Source organism: Vulpes lagopus, chromosome 1 (genome assembly GCF_018345385.1).
Source record: "Vulpes lagopus strain Blue_001 chromosome 1, ASM1834538v1, whole genome shotgun sequence".
Classification (NCBI taxonomy): Eukaryota; Metazoa; Chordata; class Mammalia; order Carnivora; family Canidae; genus Vulpes; species Vulpes lagopus.
Window position 1 is genome coordinate 157413617 of NC_054824.1, and position 16523 is coordinate 157430139.

The window sequence follows — 16523 nt, forward strand, 5'->3', positions numbered from 1 at the left end:
TTTTCCCTAAAGACATGATCCCTCCTTTTGAAGAGGGAATGGACCTTTTCTGAGACAACAGTATGTACTGGGTTGTGTTCTAGGCACTTCAGTTCATGGAGTTCCTGGGTTAGCCTTGTGGGATATGTGGATTATGTTCATTCCACAGATGAAGAAACCGTAGTTTAGGGAAGTAAAAGAGCATCTCCAAACTCATTGTGATAAATAGCCAAGCTGGGATCCAAGCTGGATCTGTCTTACTCCAAAGGCTGCATTTTCCATTACTCTGGTGTTCGTGTTCCACTCTTTGGCATGCACCTGCTTCGGGGCCTCTTCCGTTTGTGTTTTGTTTTTAGTTTGTCTGCTCATGTCTCATTTTAACATAACAGTGCTGTTTTTCTGTTAACTTGGCAGTGGCTTTGCATTATTGCAGTGGTAAAATGGACTTGCCAGCCACATTGCTCTGGGCTGGTGGCTTACATTTATGAAACCGATTCTGTGTGTTATCTGAGAGCAGAGCCAGCTAGCCCCACAGGAAACAAACTGATGACCCCCTTGCTTCTTTCTTTAGGTCCTCTGTTCTAGTCTGCTGTGCTAATGGCCACCAGGGTTGGCTGAATCAGTCTTCTGGCCTCTTTTGGACTTAACCAAACAAGGTCACTAGCATACAAGTTTGTAGGAAAATAATAGACTGTATGGGTAGAAGCAGAATAAAAGAGCTGACTGGACTAATAATGAAAGGTTTTCAGCCTTTCTCGTGTCTTCATATCACATTCACTTAAACTGTTTGTTTTGGAAACAAATGCAACAACAGCAAAAATAATCATGTTCCTTTAAGTTACCTTGGTCTGGTACTTGTGGTATTACTACTCAATTAAAAACTTTTTAAAAATATAAAGCATGGAAACTAGTACTTAGCTTTTGCTCATCCATTCACCAGATTGTCTCATGTTACTATTATTTCTTCGATTATTTTAGGTGGAGTTTATCCAAAAATTTTCTCCCAAAGCAGCAGAAAATCTGCCTCTGTGGCAGTGTATTTCCCTGCAGGCATTACCAACCGAGCTCAGGAAGCAAGCTGCATGTGACATCACCAGAGTCGGGATTGCACAGTGTCAGGAGTGGCTAAGCAATAGTCGAACTTTGGGAGAACTTGAATCTCTGGTAAAATAAGAATTTTGTTGGATTTGATTCATTTAGCAGCTGTTTCCTGAGCACTGCTCAAGGTACTAGTGATGGACTATTTACTAAGATGTATATAGTCTCTGCCCTCAGGCTAGAAACTAGCAGGATTTTCAGATTTCTGCATTGTAAAGGGATCTGTGAGAAACTTCCTGTTATCTTGACTGATGGAAATTATATTGGGGGTAGGGAGACTAGTTCAAGACACACTGGACCAAGATGAAACCTATTGTGAAATATTTTGTTTATAGGAGTTTTGCTGACACATCATTAGATTAGGCGGACATGATTCTTCTGTTTGATAAAACACAGCCTCCATTTTACACACACCTATTCTGAGCCTTTAGGTAGCTTTCCATTTAGAATGCTCCCTCTTAAAATAATTAAATATAAAAGAAATTCGTTTATGAGAAGTAAAAAAAATCCATGGTTTTTAAAAATTGAACTATAGTACATATGGTTGAATCTTCCAGTCTAGTTTCCTCCTTTGTTGGTTCATTCATTCACCCAACAAATATATTTTGAGTGCTCTTATGTGCCAAGCACTATTTTAGGCATACAAGAACAAAACAAAAATTCCTGTTCTCATGAGCTTGCATTGTGGACAGTAAAATAAGTAATAAATATATATGTACATATGTTGTATCAGTTTGTGATAAGTGGAGAAAAATAGAAATGGGGACAGGGCATTCAAGAGGTTAGGGGCCTATTTGCAATTTTAAATTAGGAGTTGAGTTTTCTCAAGGCTTGTATTTCCACAGTAAGTGCAGATGTCCTGACACTCTGTTACATAGTGGCACCTGATAATTATTAAGATAATTTAAAGCATATACATATATCCAAAGGAAATATAAGTTTTTATTTGCATTTATTTTTGAGAAAACTATTAAATACTTAATTAGTAGGTTAAATTGTTCCAATTTTACATTTATTATGCACTGATTTTTGTAGTTGAAGACAGAAAACCTTTCGTATTATGTGAAATAATACACCTATTTTCTAAAATTGAATATATTTTTGCCCTGACTGAAACTTTAGTTCAGTGGGTCATTTTACATGCTTATTTGTAGAAGGAAATAGGTAAATCTTAAAAAGCTGTATGGTAATCAGTGAAACTTAAGTATGGCTGTTGAGGTATAATGGATTAAAGGCATTGTTATTAATCATTACTTTCCCAGTGGCTTTCACTTTACTCCCACTGTCCCCTCAATGAACCCCATTCCTGGCCAGAGAGAAAGATTCTATATAGAGAAGAGTGAATCTAGAAAAGATGGTTTTTAGTTTCAAATTCTAGGTAGTGTACTTCTCAAGTATTATATTTGCTTATTGAATGCAGTGTCATTGAGGAATTTTAAAGGTTAAGTATAAAACACCAGCAACAATAAAATCTAGTAATGTTAAAAGATTGCTAGATACATAATATGAAAAACAATAGAATTTTTAGTTGATGAACATTATAAATTAGCTTGATCCTATTGACAATTTATATCAAACTTCTTTATTAAAATGTATTGGTGTTTCCATTTTAATATTAATTTTAACCTAAACCGGAAAAATATTTAGAAAATGAAGCAAATGTTTCTGTGTATAAGTAAAATTTGTTTTAATAAGATAATATATATTAAAGAAGTAGCTGAAAAGATGGCTTTAGGCCTCAGTATAAATTTGACACAGGTTTTTATGAAGAGTTATAAGTAAATCATAACCTCTGCAGCCTCAGCTCCTGTAGTAGACTGAGATCTAACCTTGGACCCTTCCCTCTCTCCCTTTAGAACACACTGCTCTCTGCTTTGCTTGCTGTATGTAATTCTGCTAGTGAAGTTCTGGATATTGCACAGCAAACTGCAATTATGGAAATTGGGAGTCAGCTTTGGGCTTTTTTAAACCCTAAACTGGTAAGGAGAGCAACTGATTGTTTCCCTGAAGAACTAATAAAGTACTGAAAAAAGAGCATAGTACTGAAATTTCCCTGTAGAGTAAAATGTACGTAATTTCTTTAAGTGCTTGGTAGAACTTGCAATTAGAACTTAAAATAACTTTTTGTACTCTTTCAGCCGGTTCTTTTTGAATGTGATAGAATTAAATTAGTAAAACTAGAACTTAATGAGTGACAGTGATATTTCAGCTAAGTATTTTCATGACCATTTGGACCCTAAAAACCCCCGAACTCTTCCTCTATTGCTTCTGTCCTCTCCTGGGTTAGTGTAGCGTGTTTCTGTGATTCTGGGGTCTTCCATACAATCCTCTGGGCAGTGGAGAGTGGCTTGGCTTAAAGGTGGCAGGGGCAAGTGAGTAGCTCTAGCTGGTTCGTGTTCCTCTTCCCCAGCATTGGCAGAAAGCCAGGTGATGATCAGGCTAGAATTAGGATGATATGGGTCCCCTAGGTTATTGTAATTTACAAATGACATTTAAAAATCTTAAGTATGACATTTCCTTTGACTAAGTAGTGCCAGCCACTGGAAGCTGAAGGCAAAATTCATACTTCTGGTAAATCCTAGAAATGGTTTTGCAGATAATGTTTTACCATTAATGTTTATGAATAGTTAAATTTCTTTTCTGCAGTATTTTGACTTCAGTGATTGCTTTCCCCCCAATCCTCACGAATCATTCAATAAATATTCGTTGAGGATTCTCTGCTGGTGATATAGTTTACAATACCATGATAGAAATGATTATGAAGAAGAGAAATGGAATTTTAAGAACAGTAAGGCATATACAAGTTTTTCAGTGGCAAACAAAAATAATTAGATCTCCATCCGGATTAAATTTTCCTAGTCATGTGATCTTGAGCAAATTATGTAACCTCTCTGCCCCTTTCTCTTAATTATTAGTAAGGTGAGGGTTATAAGATCTACTTCATAAAGTTATAAGGTGTATGTGAGGTAGCATATTGCCCAATATATAATAAATGCTCACTAAAAAGTTGCTATTTTCATGTAATTGAAAATTTTCACTAGAATTATTTTGTGTTTCTTATTTAAGGTAACAGGTCAACCTTATATTCAGCAGACACTTAGTTTTTTGCTTCCACTGTTGGGAGTTTTCGTTCAAACTCTAGATCCTCATCTGATAAGTCAGGTAAGAACAGTAAGCAAGTTGATACTGTCTTTGCTGAGGAAATTGTTGAACTGGCAAGACTTAAAAAATTTTTTTAGAAACAGTCCTTTTTAATGATTTGCTCAATTTGCTTGTTACTTTTTTCCTGTTGAACTGAACGTAAACGTCTCAGGAAGGTCTCCTTAACTCTTTCGCTCTTCCAGGAGAGTATGGTTAGTACATGAGGCTGTTGATTCAGCCTGTATCTGTTCTTCCCTAGCTCCCTGAGGCTGAACAGTCACAACTTTCACTACCGCAGAACATCCCTGAGGTTAGGACTCGTAGTTCATGTGTGAACCCTGCATTCAGGACCTTGTCAGAGGCATTGCAGCTGTGGGAGTATGGAATGTAACCAGTGTGGGCTTAAGGATAATCCTCATTGTTTTTCTGAAGAAATAAAATGATTTTGAAGCAAGAGGACTACTGAGTTTTCGGTCTGACCCCCAGCTTGCCTGGCTGGGACAGGCAGTACTGAGGTCACTGGTGGGGGGGACCTGCTTTTGGAGGTTCTGAGCCAATAGAGAAGAAAAGGCTAAAGGCCTTCATCTCTGAAGTGGTTTAGAGGCTTTGGAATTAGTCCCTAAGGACAGAATTGATCCCCCAAATCAGGAGCTGGCCTAAGCTTACAGGCACATTTAGAAACAGTTCTGAGGTAAAACTAGTCATTCCTACTTAGAAGTAACACTCTATTGTAGGACCATATATGCTGGAAAGTGAAACTACTAATGCTTTGTTTTAGTAGCTTGGTTAGTGGTTGTGTACATTAAGAACTTAGCATTAACAAATACTAATTAGGTATATTTTAAATTACCGTATGTGTAACATGGATTACTAAATTATAGAGAATGAGAATGCAGTAAAATAACTGACTCAGACTTTGTGGGTTCTGATGGTTTTAGTTATCCTTTTCAAGAAATTAAATATGGGCAATTTTGATATATTTGTGCCTACCTTTAAAAAACCCAAATAACTTAAAGTTCTAAAATTTCAACATTAGTAAATTGTTCTTTTAAGCATTGCTTCTTTTATAGACCACTTTCTGTGTTCCTTTAAGTTAGGGGTTGGCAAAGTGTAGCTTCCTGGCTAGGTTCTGCCCTCCTGTTACAGGACAAGAGCTGAGGATGATTTTTAGGTTTTCAAGGGTTTGTAAAATAAAAATTAAAAACAATATGCAGCAGGGAACATATTACCTATGAAACCTAAAATATTTACCATCTGGCCATTTATAGAAAGTTTGTCAGTCCCTGCTTTAAATAGTGAATTTCCCTCACTGGAATTTAAAATACAAAACAATTTTTAAAGATTTGAAAGAGCACATACTGAAAGAGCATATATTATTTCTCAGAAATACATTTTTTTTTCTTTACATCCTGGGTAGGATGAATGCTATAATAAATGGAGTCAATCATTTGATCATTTTATTCAAATTCCACTTACGAAGTTTAGGCTTTGTAGAGTGTTTGCTTTGGGTTTTTTTGTGTTTCCCCTCCCCACATACCCATCAGAATCTTACTCATTATGTCTACACAAAATATTTGTTTTCATTTATAACTGTTCTTTGATTTTTGCCACTTTAGGTAGTAACTTTACAGACCTCACTGCTTAAATTAGAGCCTCCTGACCATGTTTGTTTGGCAGTGCTTGATTTTGTATCTTCTCTAGGAAAATTTTTTATACCTCAAGCTTTTCAGGTAATACTCTTAATTCTTTTGTTCCTGTGTTAACAAAATCCCTGTAAGAATTATTAAAATTCTCAGGCTTAATTTCTTGAATTCTGTGGATTGTTGACAATGAAAGTTGGGGGAGAAAATGTATTTTGTGAAGAGATAATGACTTTATCAAAATAGAACTCATTTTAAGTTTTCTTTTAGAAAAATGTATTTTGACATACAAATAATTTAGAGTTGGCTGTAGTCTGACAGGTTGGTGGATTCATCAACATTTAAGAAGCCTTTCAAGCCAGGAGATGGACTGATTTATTCAAGAAAAAATTTCTTGAATTTTTGCTGTGTGTCAGGTGCTGTTTTAATCATTGGAAATTCATTAATGAATCCACCACCCTCAGCCTGTGGAAGGCAACTAATAAAGCTATGTTGTAGCGTGTTATTTTGAGTGCTGTGGAAAGAAATCAGAGGAGCATGAATGTGGGGGTATGGTTTTAAATAGGATATGGGCAGTGGTGTCCTCACCAAGGTGACCCGTGAGTAAAATCCTGAAGTTGAGCAAGTCATGCAGGTATCCTGCATGTAAGGGAAACAGTAAGCCTGATGCCTCTGAGATGAGAATATGTCTGATATCCTGAGGGGAGCCAGTAGAACCAAAACACAGGCATTGGGACTTTGTAGGCCATCATGAGGACTTTGGTTTTTAGTCTGAAAGAAATGAGAAGCTATTGGAAGCATTTAAGCAAAGGACTGATATGCCCTAACATGTACTAATATGTGCCCACTGGGACAGGATTAGGGGAGCCTGACAATATTAAGGATAGAATACTCAAGTTTTCTTCTATTTAATAAGGTTTGGTTTTCTTTTTAGGACAAAATTCTGCCCAATTTGTCTTCTATTTTTGACTTACTGCTAGCTGACAGGAATTGGATAATAGAACAACATACCTTGGAGGCATTTACTCAGTTTGCCGAGGTAATTTTAAGACCAACATATCACAGTGACTCCCAAACCATCTTATTTCAGATATTCCAAAACCTTCATGGAGCAACTTTTGATGTTAGTCATTACCAATGACTAAGGAGGAGATATTACCAATGATCTATTTTGTAGTATCCAACAACAGGGCATAAAGAAATGAAGGTACTTTCCCAAGATCCTAGGAGAGTAGTAACAACCAGAACCAGGCATTCGGACCAGGCCTATTAACTCAGACCCTGTCTTCCAGACAGTATTTTTTTTTTTTTTTTCAGACAGTATTTTTGAGTGTGAAATGAATCAGGCATTTCACCTCAAAATCATACAGGAGTTAGGTGGATGAACACAAGGACCTGTGAGCTCGGGTCCATGGAGGTGAGCCTCCTGTGGGATGCTCCTCTTCTCTTGCCAGTAGCTGTGTGGTCACACCTTGGCGCATGAGGACCCATAGACATTAGGATGACTGGGCAAAAGTAAGCACAGCCTATAGCCCTGTACTCAAGCAGAACACCGCATGGTCCCTAGACTCCCCAAGGAAGTTATGAGCTGATGGTCATTTGAGTCACTTCTGACACAGTTTTTTAAAATGCATTTCTGATGCATTTCAGCCCTTAAAGCTTATATAGTTGGCTTTGCAAGTTGTTGAGATACATTAAAATTGGTCTCGTTTATATCTTTTAATAGGGAACAAATCATGAAGAAATAGTTCCACAATGCCTCCGTTCTGAAGACACTAAGAACAAAGTAATATCCTTTCTGGAGAAGGTATTTATTTCTATAGATTAAAATAGCGGCCACAGATTTTGTCTTTTTTTTTTTTAAATTGTATGATTGTAACCATACATGTAAATGTGACCTAGTGTTCAGCACAGAGGTGACACACATTAAGCAGCTGGGACCGTGTGACCGGTTACAGTGGTGGAGCAGTCACACAGCGTGGGCTCTGGTAGCATTGCTCATTCAGGCAGTAAGAGCCCAGAAGCAGCTCCTGCTCAGACTAGGCCTCTCGCACATGTTTACCATTTGAATTTAAATACAATTTATATACATAGTTTTTCCATACAGAGATGAAGACCTAGTTTTCCAAACAATGACATTTTTAAAGCTGTTTTTTTTTTTTTTTAATTTAAGATTTTATTCATTTATTTGACAGAGCAAGAGAAAGAGCACAAGCAGGGGGAGAAGCAGACTCCCCACTGAGCCGGGAGCCTGATGTGCTCCATCCCAGGATCCCGGCCGGGATCATGACCTGAGCCAAAGGCAGATGCCTAATGGACTGAGCCACCCAAGTGCCCCTAAAGCTATGTTTATAGTTAGAACCAAACTTGTTCTGTCATTTGGCTTCCATGTTTGTGCACACCTTACAACTTATGTGGGGAGTTTTAGGATATAAGGACTAACCTTATCACTAATAGAATAGTTAAACCACAAATTTAGAAGACTGGGAGAAAGTGAATTATACTTATTTTTTTATACTATACTCGTTATTAAACTGGGTTATGTTTTTATATACACATATACGTTACACAGAAGCTGTGTCTGTACATGTTTTTGCCAGTTGCTTACCCTATACTGTGAAGGTTTGCAGACTATCATTTTTTTTCCCTGGAAAAACAACACTCAACTTTTTTGTAGGGAAGAACGCTGTACAGTAATTTTATCCAAATTATACAAAGATGATGCATTTACATGAGTCCAACTTCCAAAATTTGCCTAGATCACAGACTAATCCAGAATAGTTTCATACTAGGTGCTTACACACACACACACACACACGCACGCACACATAGCCTTTTCTCTTTTTTTTAGTTGAGGAGGAAGGGCAGAGAAAGAGAGAATCTTAAGCAGACTCCATGCCCAGCACGGAGCCAATGTGGGAGGGGTCTCACAACCCTGAGGTCATGACCTGAGCTAAAATCAAGAGTTGGGACGCTTAACTGACTGAGCTACTACCCAGGCACCTTGGCCTTCTCATTTTCTGAGTATTAAACCATTTGCCACCTATTAGAGAATGCTTGATACTCACTTGATTTTTCATCATCTGTGGCAGACTGGCTTTGTAGAGGAAACTGCAGCTGCCAGAGTGGAACGTGTGAAACAGGAAAAAGGCATTTTCTGGGAACACTTGGCTAAAGTTCCTGTAGAAGAAGCAAAGTGGTCATCTTTACAGGTACGGACTGCTTTTCGGTATGGGTCAAGCTTTAAGAGAAATTCTGCCCTTGTTGATAAAAAAAATTAGTATGGTTCCTGGCCTCATACTATCAAAATATAATCAAGTAGATCTAGACATATAAAATTCTCCTGTTTTACAGTAGCTGCTCTTTTAAAAATTACATTTCTTCCTCCTGAGAGGTTATCAACACATAGAGCAGAGGTGGGACTACAAAAAAAAAACAAAAACAAAAAAAAGAAACAAGTTTTAAATATCATACTAACTCATATACTCTTTCAATATGACTTTCAGTTGTTTCTAGTAACTTTTAGGAAGGTGAAGCTACAAATGTAGCAGTTTCTGAACCACAGAAGAAACCAATGAATTCACCTTCCAGAATGTTTAGCTTGATCCCTTGCCTCCTTCATCAAACCAGCCTGAATAATTTCTGACAGTGTCCAGAAATCCTATCTTCCTATTATAAGGCAGCAGTCTGATACCACCAAGGATATTGTTTTGAGCACCGGTAGTATATTTAGGATAACGATCCGTAAGAGGAACAATATTCTGGTGAGTTTTAGTTAGAACTCATATATAAAAAACTTAAGTTTATGTTAGTAACTTGTTTTCAAGACATATTTAACTTTATAGATTTCAGGCCTAAAAGTTTCATAGCAGTGGTATAATAAGCCCTCAAGAATTTATTATGATCGGGATCCCTGGGTGGCGCAGCGGTTTGGCGCCTGCCTTTGGCCCAGGGCGTGATCCTGGAGACCCGGAATCGAGTCCCACGTTGGGCTCCTGGTGCATGGAGCCTGCTCCTCCCTCTGCCTGTGTCTCTGCCTCTCTCTCTCTCTCTCTGTGTGTGACTATCATAAATAAATAAAAATTAAAAAAAAAAAGAATTTATTATGATCTTCCTTATTGGGAAGACCATGATTACAAAAGATGTGTTGGCCCAGATCTCCCCCTGCCACCCTTCCCAGTGCACTGATGCTAGAAAGCCTGACAATTTTTAATTGGGTTGAAAAGCATCTGAAAGGCCATAGCACTTAGCATTAAAAAGTAAACTGGAATCATTCAGAAGATGCATACCTGGGGCTTTTTTTGTCAGAACAGATTACAAGATATTTCCAAAGAGTACTCATTGGAAACAACTGGATGAGGCAGCATTCCTGTTACTTTCCTTGGACCCTAACAGTAATAGCACCCCGAATTACTGTGACAAATGAGAAATGCCTTTGCATAGTATCTAGGTGATTACGGGCTTGGAGGTTCCTTCTGCCTTGTGAACCAATGACGAAATAAAATGTGCACATAAAACTCCCAAAAGTTCTTTTATCATCTTGGGAATGGGTATCATGGCACTACTTATCGTATGTTTTTCTCATTTGCCAGCCTTATTCAAAAAGAGCCCGTCATGAGTTCCCCTTGGAAGAAGAGTATAGGTCAGCATTGCAAGCAGCATCAGGGGCCCTGGAGGCAATTGAGTCATTACTCCAGAAGTCTCCTGCTCCAGAATGGTTTCTAATGAAAATGGAGACCCTCCAAGAAAGGATTGATGAGCTAAAACGACGTGTACCCTAGGGTGGCCCTTAAATGGATTGGACCATGTTACTCATAGATAGAACTGGGTATGATTTTTATCATCCTACACTCTATTTTGTAAATGAATATATTGATGTAAGTATGCATTTTCTAACACATATAAAACAACTTTTGTAAAGTTGAATCTAGTGAAAATAGTCTTTATTGGACATTTAGAGAACAGGTGGGGGGGGTGATATTTCTCAAGAACTTTGGTACAGTGTAATACATGTGGAACAGTCAAGGACTGCCCAGGTACCCACAGGGCCAACAGATAGTACAACTGTAAACAAATAAATAAGCTGCCTAAGGAAACCTTAGCGATTTAAAATCATTTATATACTTTACAGCTAAAACTTTTTCAGTAAGTTGTATTTCATAATAAAGCTTACTCTTCTGTTAAAGAAATGGCACAAAATTAAGCTAATCAGCTTGAATTTTTGTATTTATTTTCTTCTGGAATTGTCCTGGAAAAAAGCAGTAAATTCAACCTTTCCACAGCTACTTGCTCTTCACAGAAACTGGCCTTAGTCAGACGCACACGGGCTCCTCCTCCAAGAAGCCAGCGCTGAGCCTCTTCACCGCCGGGGTGCTAGCCAGCACTCGACCACTCACACTTCGGTTGGCACAGATGGGAGAAATGGATGCTTTTGGGTTTTCTTGTCTGCAGAGCCCGCTTTTGAGGTATTAGTTTGATTTTTTTTTTTTTTTTTTTTAAGAAATCCTTTTCCCTAAAGTTATACCCGTTGTCACCAGTTATTATCTTCCCAGTTCAGCTCCCCTTCATCTCCCCAGCCTTCAGACTCTCCCTGCAGCAAGACAGAGCAAATCAAGGGTAGGCTGCTGAGACAAATCATTTCTGGATGTAAAGGGACCTAACACTTGCCAGAAAAGAGCCCCCACGCTAAGAAAAATAACTTATTCTAACAGGAAGCTGCAAAGTAGGATTACTTTGGTTCCAGAGTTACAAAACCACAGCACTTGAAGTTAACTTCCCAAGGGCCATATATGTACAATTAAATTGATTTGATGACACCCTATTCTTGGGTTTAACCCCTTTTAATCAGTGGGTTCTAAGAGTAACCAGTGGCCCATTAAACACTTAGTCTAAGCATTGCTTTTTTCTGGGGAAGGAAAGATATCATTTATAGGAACTCACTGCATTCATTTGTGCTCCACCCGTCACTGTAAGCAACTGTGTACATCAGTCTCTTCCCTCACTGAGAAAACAGCATGTCTGTTATAAATGAGACAGTGCAACTGGTACATATCCCTTAAATTAGCACGATTTACTAATCCTCACCTCAGTAATCTCTGCTGCAGCAAATTTTGAGGAGAACTGCATCACTGTTGAGACGTCATCCTTGTTGGAAACCATCATTTCTGTCCTCAGTTCAGGCAAAATAAGAATAGCAGCTGAAGGTTTAATTTCTGGAATCATATCAGCAAACCAATCCAACTCTGGATCTTGTACTGGCTTCTTTTTTACTTGGATGGTAAATTCCTCTCCTAAACCAAGTTCTGATGGAGCCTTAAGGCGCCTTTCTTGTGATGACATGTTCGGTGGCTTGGTTTGGTCTGGGTTGTCCCTGCTTTGTGCATGATTAGTCTTTTGGGGTGGACTTGATTTTAAAGGCCTGGACTCTTCAGTGAGTGAAAGCAAAGTAGGAATGGCCTCCTGCTCCCCTGAGGTGCCCGGTCTAACAGCTGGGACTCCATCTCTCGCACTTATTTCAGTATCTGTGCTGCTGGGTTCATAGTCGTCCCAAGCCACCGCCTCCTCCATGTTCGAGTTAGTGAGCAGGGATGTGGAGGTCTTGTAGGCTTCTGTGGGACAACTCTGGATGCTGACAGTTTTGTTTTCAGGCTCCTCAGGCTCACTCCAATCAGGCCACTCCTCAGACTTTTTAGAATCTGGTGGGAAGTTCTCACCATCTCCAGAGTTATTTTTCACATCTGAGATTCCATTAATGGGAAACTTAATAGATTGAGGAAATTTATCACCTGTGGGGATATGTACAGAATTATTTTCATAAAGTGTTAAGAGCAAGTAATATATTTAGGAAAAGGTTAACACTTTAAAAAAATGTATGGCTCTAATTTCATAAGAATATCCAGGTTACTAAATTGTACCTGCAAAAGAGATATCCCAGCAGAATGTAACAAATATGTGAGGTAGGTTATTCAGATACTTTAACTAGAGCATACAATTCTTCACTAAATATTCAAGTGTATTGTTTATTGGTGTATTATCTATAAACAAATATAGAAATGTTCTAAGCCAGGCAGTGTTAACCCCAAAAAGTGTTGTGTGCTCAAATAAGTTTGCCTTAACCCAACATAGTATCTCTTTTATTTTTTTTAGAAGGGGGGGGTGGCAGAAGAGAGAAAGAGAGAATCTTAAGCAGGCTCCATGCCCAGCACAGAGGGGCTTGATCTCAAGACCCTGAGATCATGACCTGAGCTGAAATCAAGAGTAAGATGCTTAACCAACTGAGCCACCCAGGCAACCCTAACATGCCCTCATTTTAATCAGATTTCCTTAAATGTAGTCAAGGTCCTGGAATCTTGCACAATGAGTGTGTCAGGACTCTGCTACTAACATCTCCCCAAACTTACTTAACCACACAACTCTCTTTTTCATGGCATACCTACTGCCATCTAACAGAATTAGCATCCTCTGATACAGTTTGGAAAATGTTGCACTAAAGCACCAGAAGTACCAAAATAATGTCAGCTAGCTCTCCTCACCAGTTATGAATAAATGGTAGGTATATAACCTGTAGTCCAGGAAAAGCAGATGACACCCCAGCTGACTACAGTTATACAGAAATCAGCCTCGTTATTCCCAAACTGCCCTTAATTTTTAGAATTTAAAACTCTCTACTCAGGAATAACATTCATGTAACAGTGGAAAAACTATATAAATTGAGTATTTCTACCTGTCTGTAAAAGAGTATTGTAGCAATCTCGCTGTATCTGCTTCTTGCTGATGGGCATGCTGCCAGAAAAGAAACATTTAGGGAACATGCCAGAGGAGGGGTTCTCCAAGATTGGCGCCGTCTGACTCTGCTGGCTACAGAAGACGTGCGGGGGAGAATCTGAAGATAAATAAAAACTCCCAAAAATAAAAAGGATAGTAAATAGCTTCTTGCTCTGTCAGGGTGATTAACAGGGGAAATGGGTATATTTAACACAGATAAAGGATAAGTTGCAGAGAGAATCTTTAAATATCTGAAGAAACACACTCATTAGAGAATGGCCTGCCTGTGTCCTCAAGGTGTTTCAGGGCAGGCTGAGGTCTACATGATGGTAAGGGACTTGAAACGGTTCAAGCATTGGGTGAGCAGCTGGATTAGATATAACCTTTAGAATACCTAATTAAAAAAAGTTAACAGCCACTGAACATTTTGTCAATTTAAAATAATTGATTCTACTTTTTTAAAAAAAGTCTAAGAATACAAGCACACCAATGTGAATGTACTTAATGCCACAAACTGTACAGTTAAAATGGTAAATTTTATGTTACAAACATTTAATTCCCAGCTGGGGAAAAAAATGTTTCCAAAAAAAATGGTCTTTAACAGTTTGCCAGAAAATTCATACTCAACAGTGGGCTTTGGTCAAAAGGATTCCAGCAAAATTTTTGGCATACTTCCTATGCCTAGGTAGGTCATCACAGGGAGGCCCTGCCTGACCTCTGCAAGCCCTGTAGCCTCTTGCCTGCTTCTGCCACCACCCTCCCTGCTGAAGGGCTCCCAGGGTCTCCTCCAGCTCTCCTCCATCCAGACTGACTTCCCTAATGTAAGTAAGATACTACCCTTTTCATAAACTTCAATATTATCCCATATGAAGTCTGACCATATAGTGAAATTGCAGAAGAACAAAAGGAGGAAAAAGTCTAAGGGTAGCCTCCTGTATCCATGCCCCCTCCCCAGCATTGGAAGTCAGTGGGATCAGACCTTGATCTGTTTTGTAAAGTCTCCAGGAACATCTATTTTAATAAAAATTCATTTGTTACTCCTGCGTTTGGTGCCTTTTTGGTTTCTAAGATTACACATCAATAGTATATAAAATGTCCAGAACTAGGAAACTGCATCTAATAAATAAAACAGTTATGAAGATTGGGGACTCTTGCTAATTCAACATGCAAAGCTGCCCTGAGATGGACTCCCACAGTCTTATCTCAAAATAGCACATACGACCGCCACCATCCCCTTAATGTTCCTCTGTTAGGAAATATAAATAAATCTCTCATTTGCTGTTTGTTGTACTCTGCTAAGAGAAAAACTGGTAACACACGGCCTTCATTCACTCAATGCAGTGTGAACATATCCTGGCAGGAGAGGAGGGAGCAGCTTCCTCATGACCTTCTGCAAATCTGGACACAGACTTCATTGGCACCATGAAGACTTGGACCCATCAAAACTTCAGAAAGCCAGTGTTGCTTTAAAGATTCTCCTGGCATCAAAATTAGGGGAAAATCTGATAGGTCTTTTCTACTGTAACTATTCGGATAGTATCAAATACACTATCCACGACAACTGAATCAGAGATCTGCGTTTCCTCACAAGGTCACCATCTGATTCTAGGTTATACCCAGGACCAAAGAAACAATAATGCTGATATAAAATTCTTGACTTTTACTGCTTACAAAGACCAGAAAGTAATGCTCTGTCCCATGTAACATCCAATGGGAATAGCCCAGAAATAAAATATAGATTTCTTGAAGTACCTAAAGGCCAACAGCTCTTTACTTAAAAGGCCATCAATACCAGAAAAATTCGAATATCTAGTGTTATAAGGTGCTATAGCCCTTTTAGAAGCTGACACTATCTATTAAAATTTTAAATATACATCATTTGACTCAGTAGGTCTACTTCTGGGACTTGATCTTTTAGCAATAAAAGCCAAACTACATAAAGATTCAGGTACAATGACATCTGCATCAATGTAGTGGTTAAAAATCCAGAAATGAAAGCAATATCCATTAAGAGGGAAATCACTGAATTGCATTCAGTGAAATATTAGGCAGCTGTCAATAAAGGTGTCATTACTATGTACTGACCTAGAAACCAGTCTCTGATAAGCCACTACGTGAGAAAATTAAGCTGTACAATTGCACGTAGTATTTGCTCATTGTTTTGTTAAAAAATTCTACATATGGGCATGTGTGTATAAACATACATCTGTGTGTCTTTGTGGGTTTAACAAAAGGGAAGAAAAGAGTCCCACTAAACTATTAAAACTGGTTACTTTACACACCCAGAAGGAATTGGGAAAGGGAAATTACTCTTTACCATTCTCTGTATCATTTGACTGAAGACAACCCACCATGTTATTTGTATAATGTTAAAAATCTAATTAAAATAAAAAAAAACTGTACTTTTCATTCTTACCTTCTGGGGAAAGGTTGACCGTTTTAGTAAAACTTGGGGCAGTGCGTTTGAAGATCTTGGTTCTTTCTCCTCCCACAACCACCTCTGGTCCAAGTAAAGACACCAGTACTGCTAGGCTGTGAAGAGTAATTGCCACAATGGAATCGCTGGTATCACGCAAGCCCAGTAACACCTAGGAGCAAATCAGGTCATAAGTGTACACAACCATGTTGCCTGCCTTTTGCCCCCATAAACAACCAACTGGACTGCAAGCAATCAGTCTATGCTTGCTCAGATGACTTCATTTTTTACATAGGTGTTGTAGGTCAGTAGCTCTCAAAACTGACTGTGGTCAAGGACCAGTATTTTCCCCTCCCAATCAATCACAGACTGAAACACCATTAAAAATACAATAAAAAACAAAAATAAAGACATTAGAAATAATATAAAATTACTGTGAAACTGCTATAAAAGGTCTAGACTTGTCCATCATTCCTGTCAGCTCG

General features: G+C 38.5%; 2 protein-coding genes across 8 annotated transcripts in view; one reads left to right on the plus strand and one right to left on the minus strand.

Moving 5' to 3' along the window:
- C1H1orf112 (chromosome 1 C1orf112 homolog) overlaps positions 1–10777 on the plus strand; it is a 39789-nt gene extending 29012 nt beyond the window's left edge. For 2 of the 3 annotated variants that reach the window (XM_041758241.1, XM_041758258.1), the window contains 8 exons: positions 958–1143; positions 2934–3056; positions 4144–4239; positions 5835–5948; positions 6793–6897; positions 7585–7665; positions 8951–9070; positions 10451–10777. In XM_041758241.1, coding sequence (XP_041614175.1) covers positions 958–1143; positions 2934–3056; positions 4144–4239; positions 5835–5948; positions 6793–6897; positions 7585–7665; positions 8951–9070; positions 10451–10639 — 1014 coding nt within the window. In that variant the 3' untranslated portion in view covers positions 10640–10777. The remainder of the gene's footprint in view (positions 1–957; positions 1144–2933; positions 3057–4143; positions 4240–5834; positions 5949–6792; positions 6898–7584; positions 7666–8950; positions 9071–10450) is intronic. The other variant, XM_041758249.1, reaches the window with a different exon arrangement.
- Positions 10778–11066: 289 nt separating this feature from the next.
- SCYL3 (SCY1 like pseudokinase 3) overlaps positions 11067–16523 on the minus strand; it is a 44119-nt gene continuing 38662 nt past the window's right edge. For 4 of the 5 annotated variants that reach the window (XM_041758301.1, XM_041758287.1, XM_041758277.1 and 1 more), the window contains 3 exons: positions 16039–16210; positions 11943–12643; positions 11067–11448 (listed from right to left, as the gene is read on the minus strand). In XM_041758301.1, the coding sequence (XP_041614235.1) occupies positions 11389–11448; positions 11943–12643; positions 16039–16210 (933 nt within the window). In that variant the 3' untranslated portion in view covers positions 11067–11388. Of the gene's footprint in view, positions 11449–11942; positions 12644–13581; positions 13741–16038; positions 16211–16523 lie in introns of all 5 variants that reach the window. The other variant, XM_041758308.1, reaches the window with a different exon arrangement.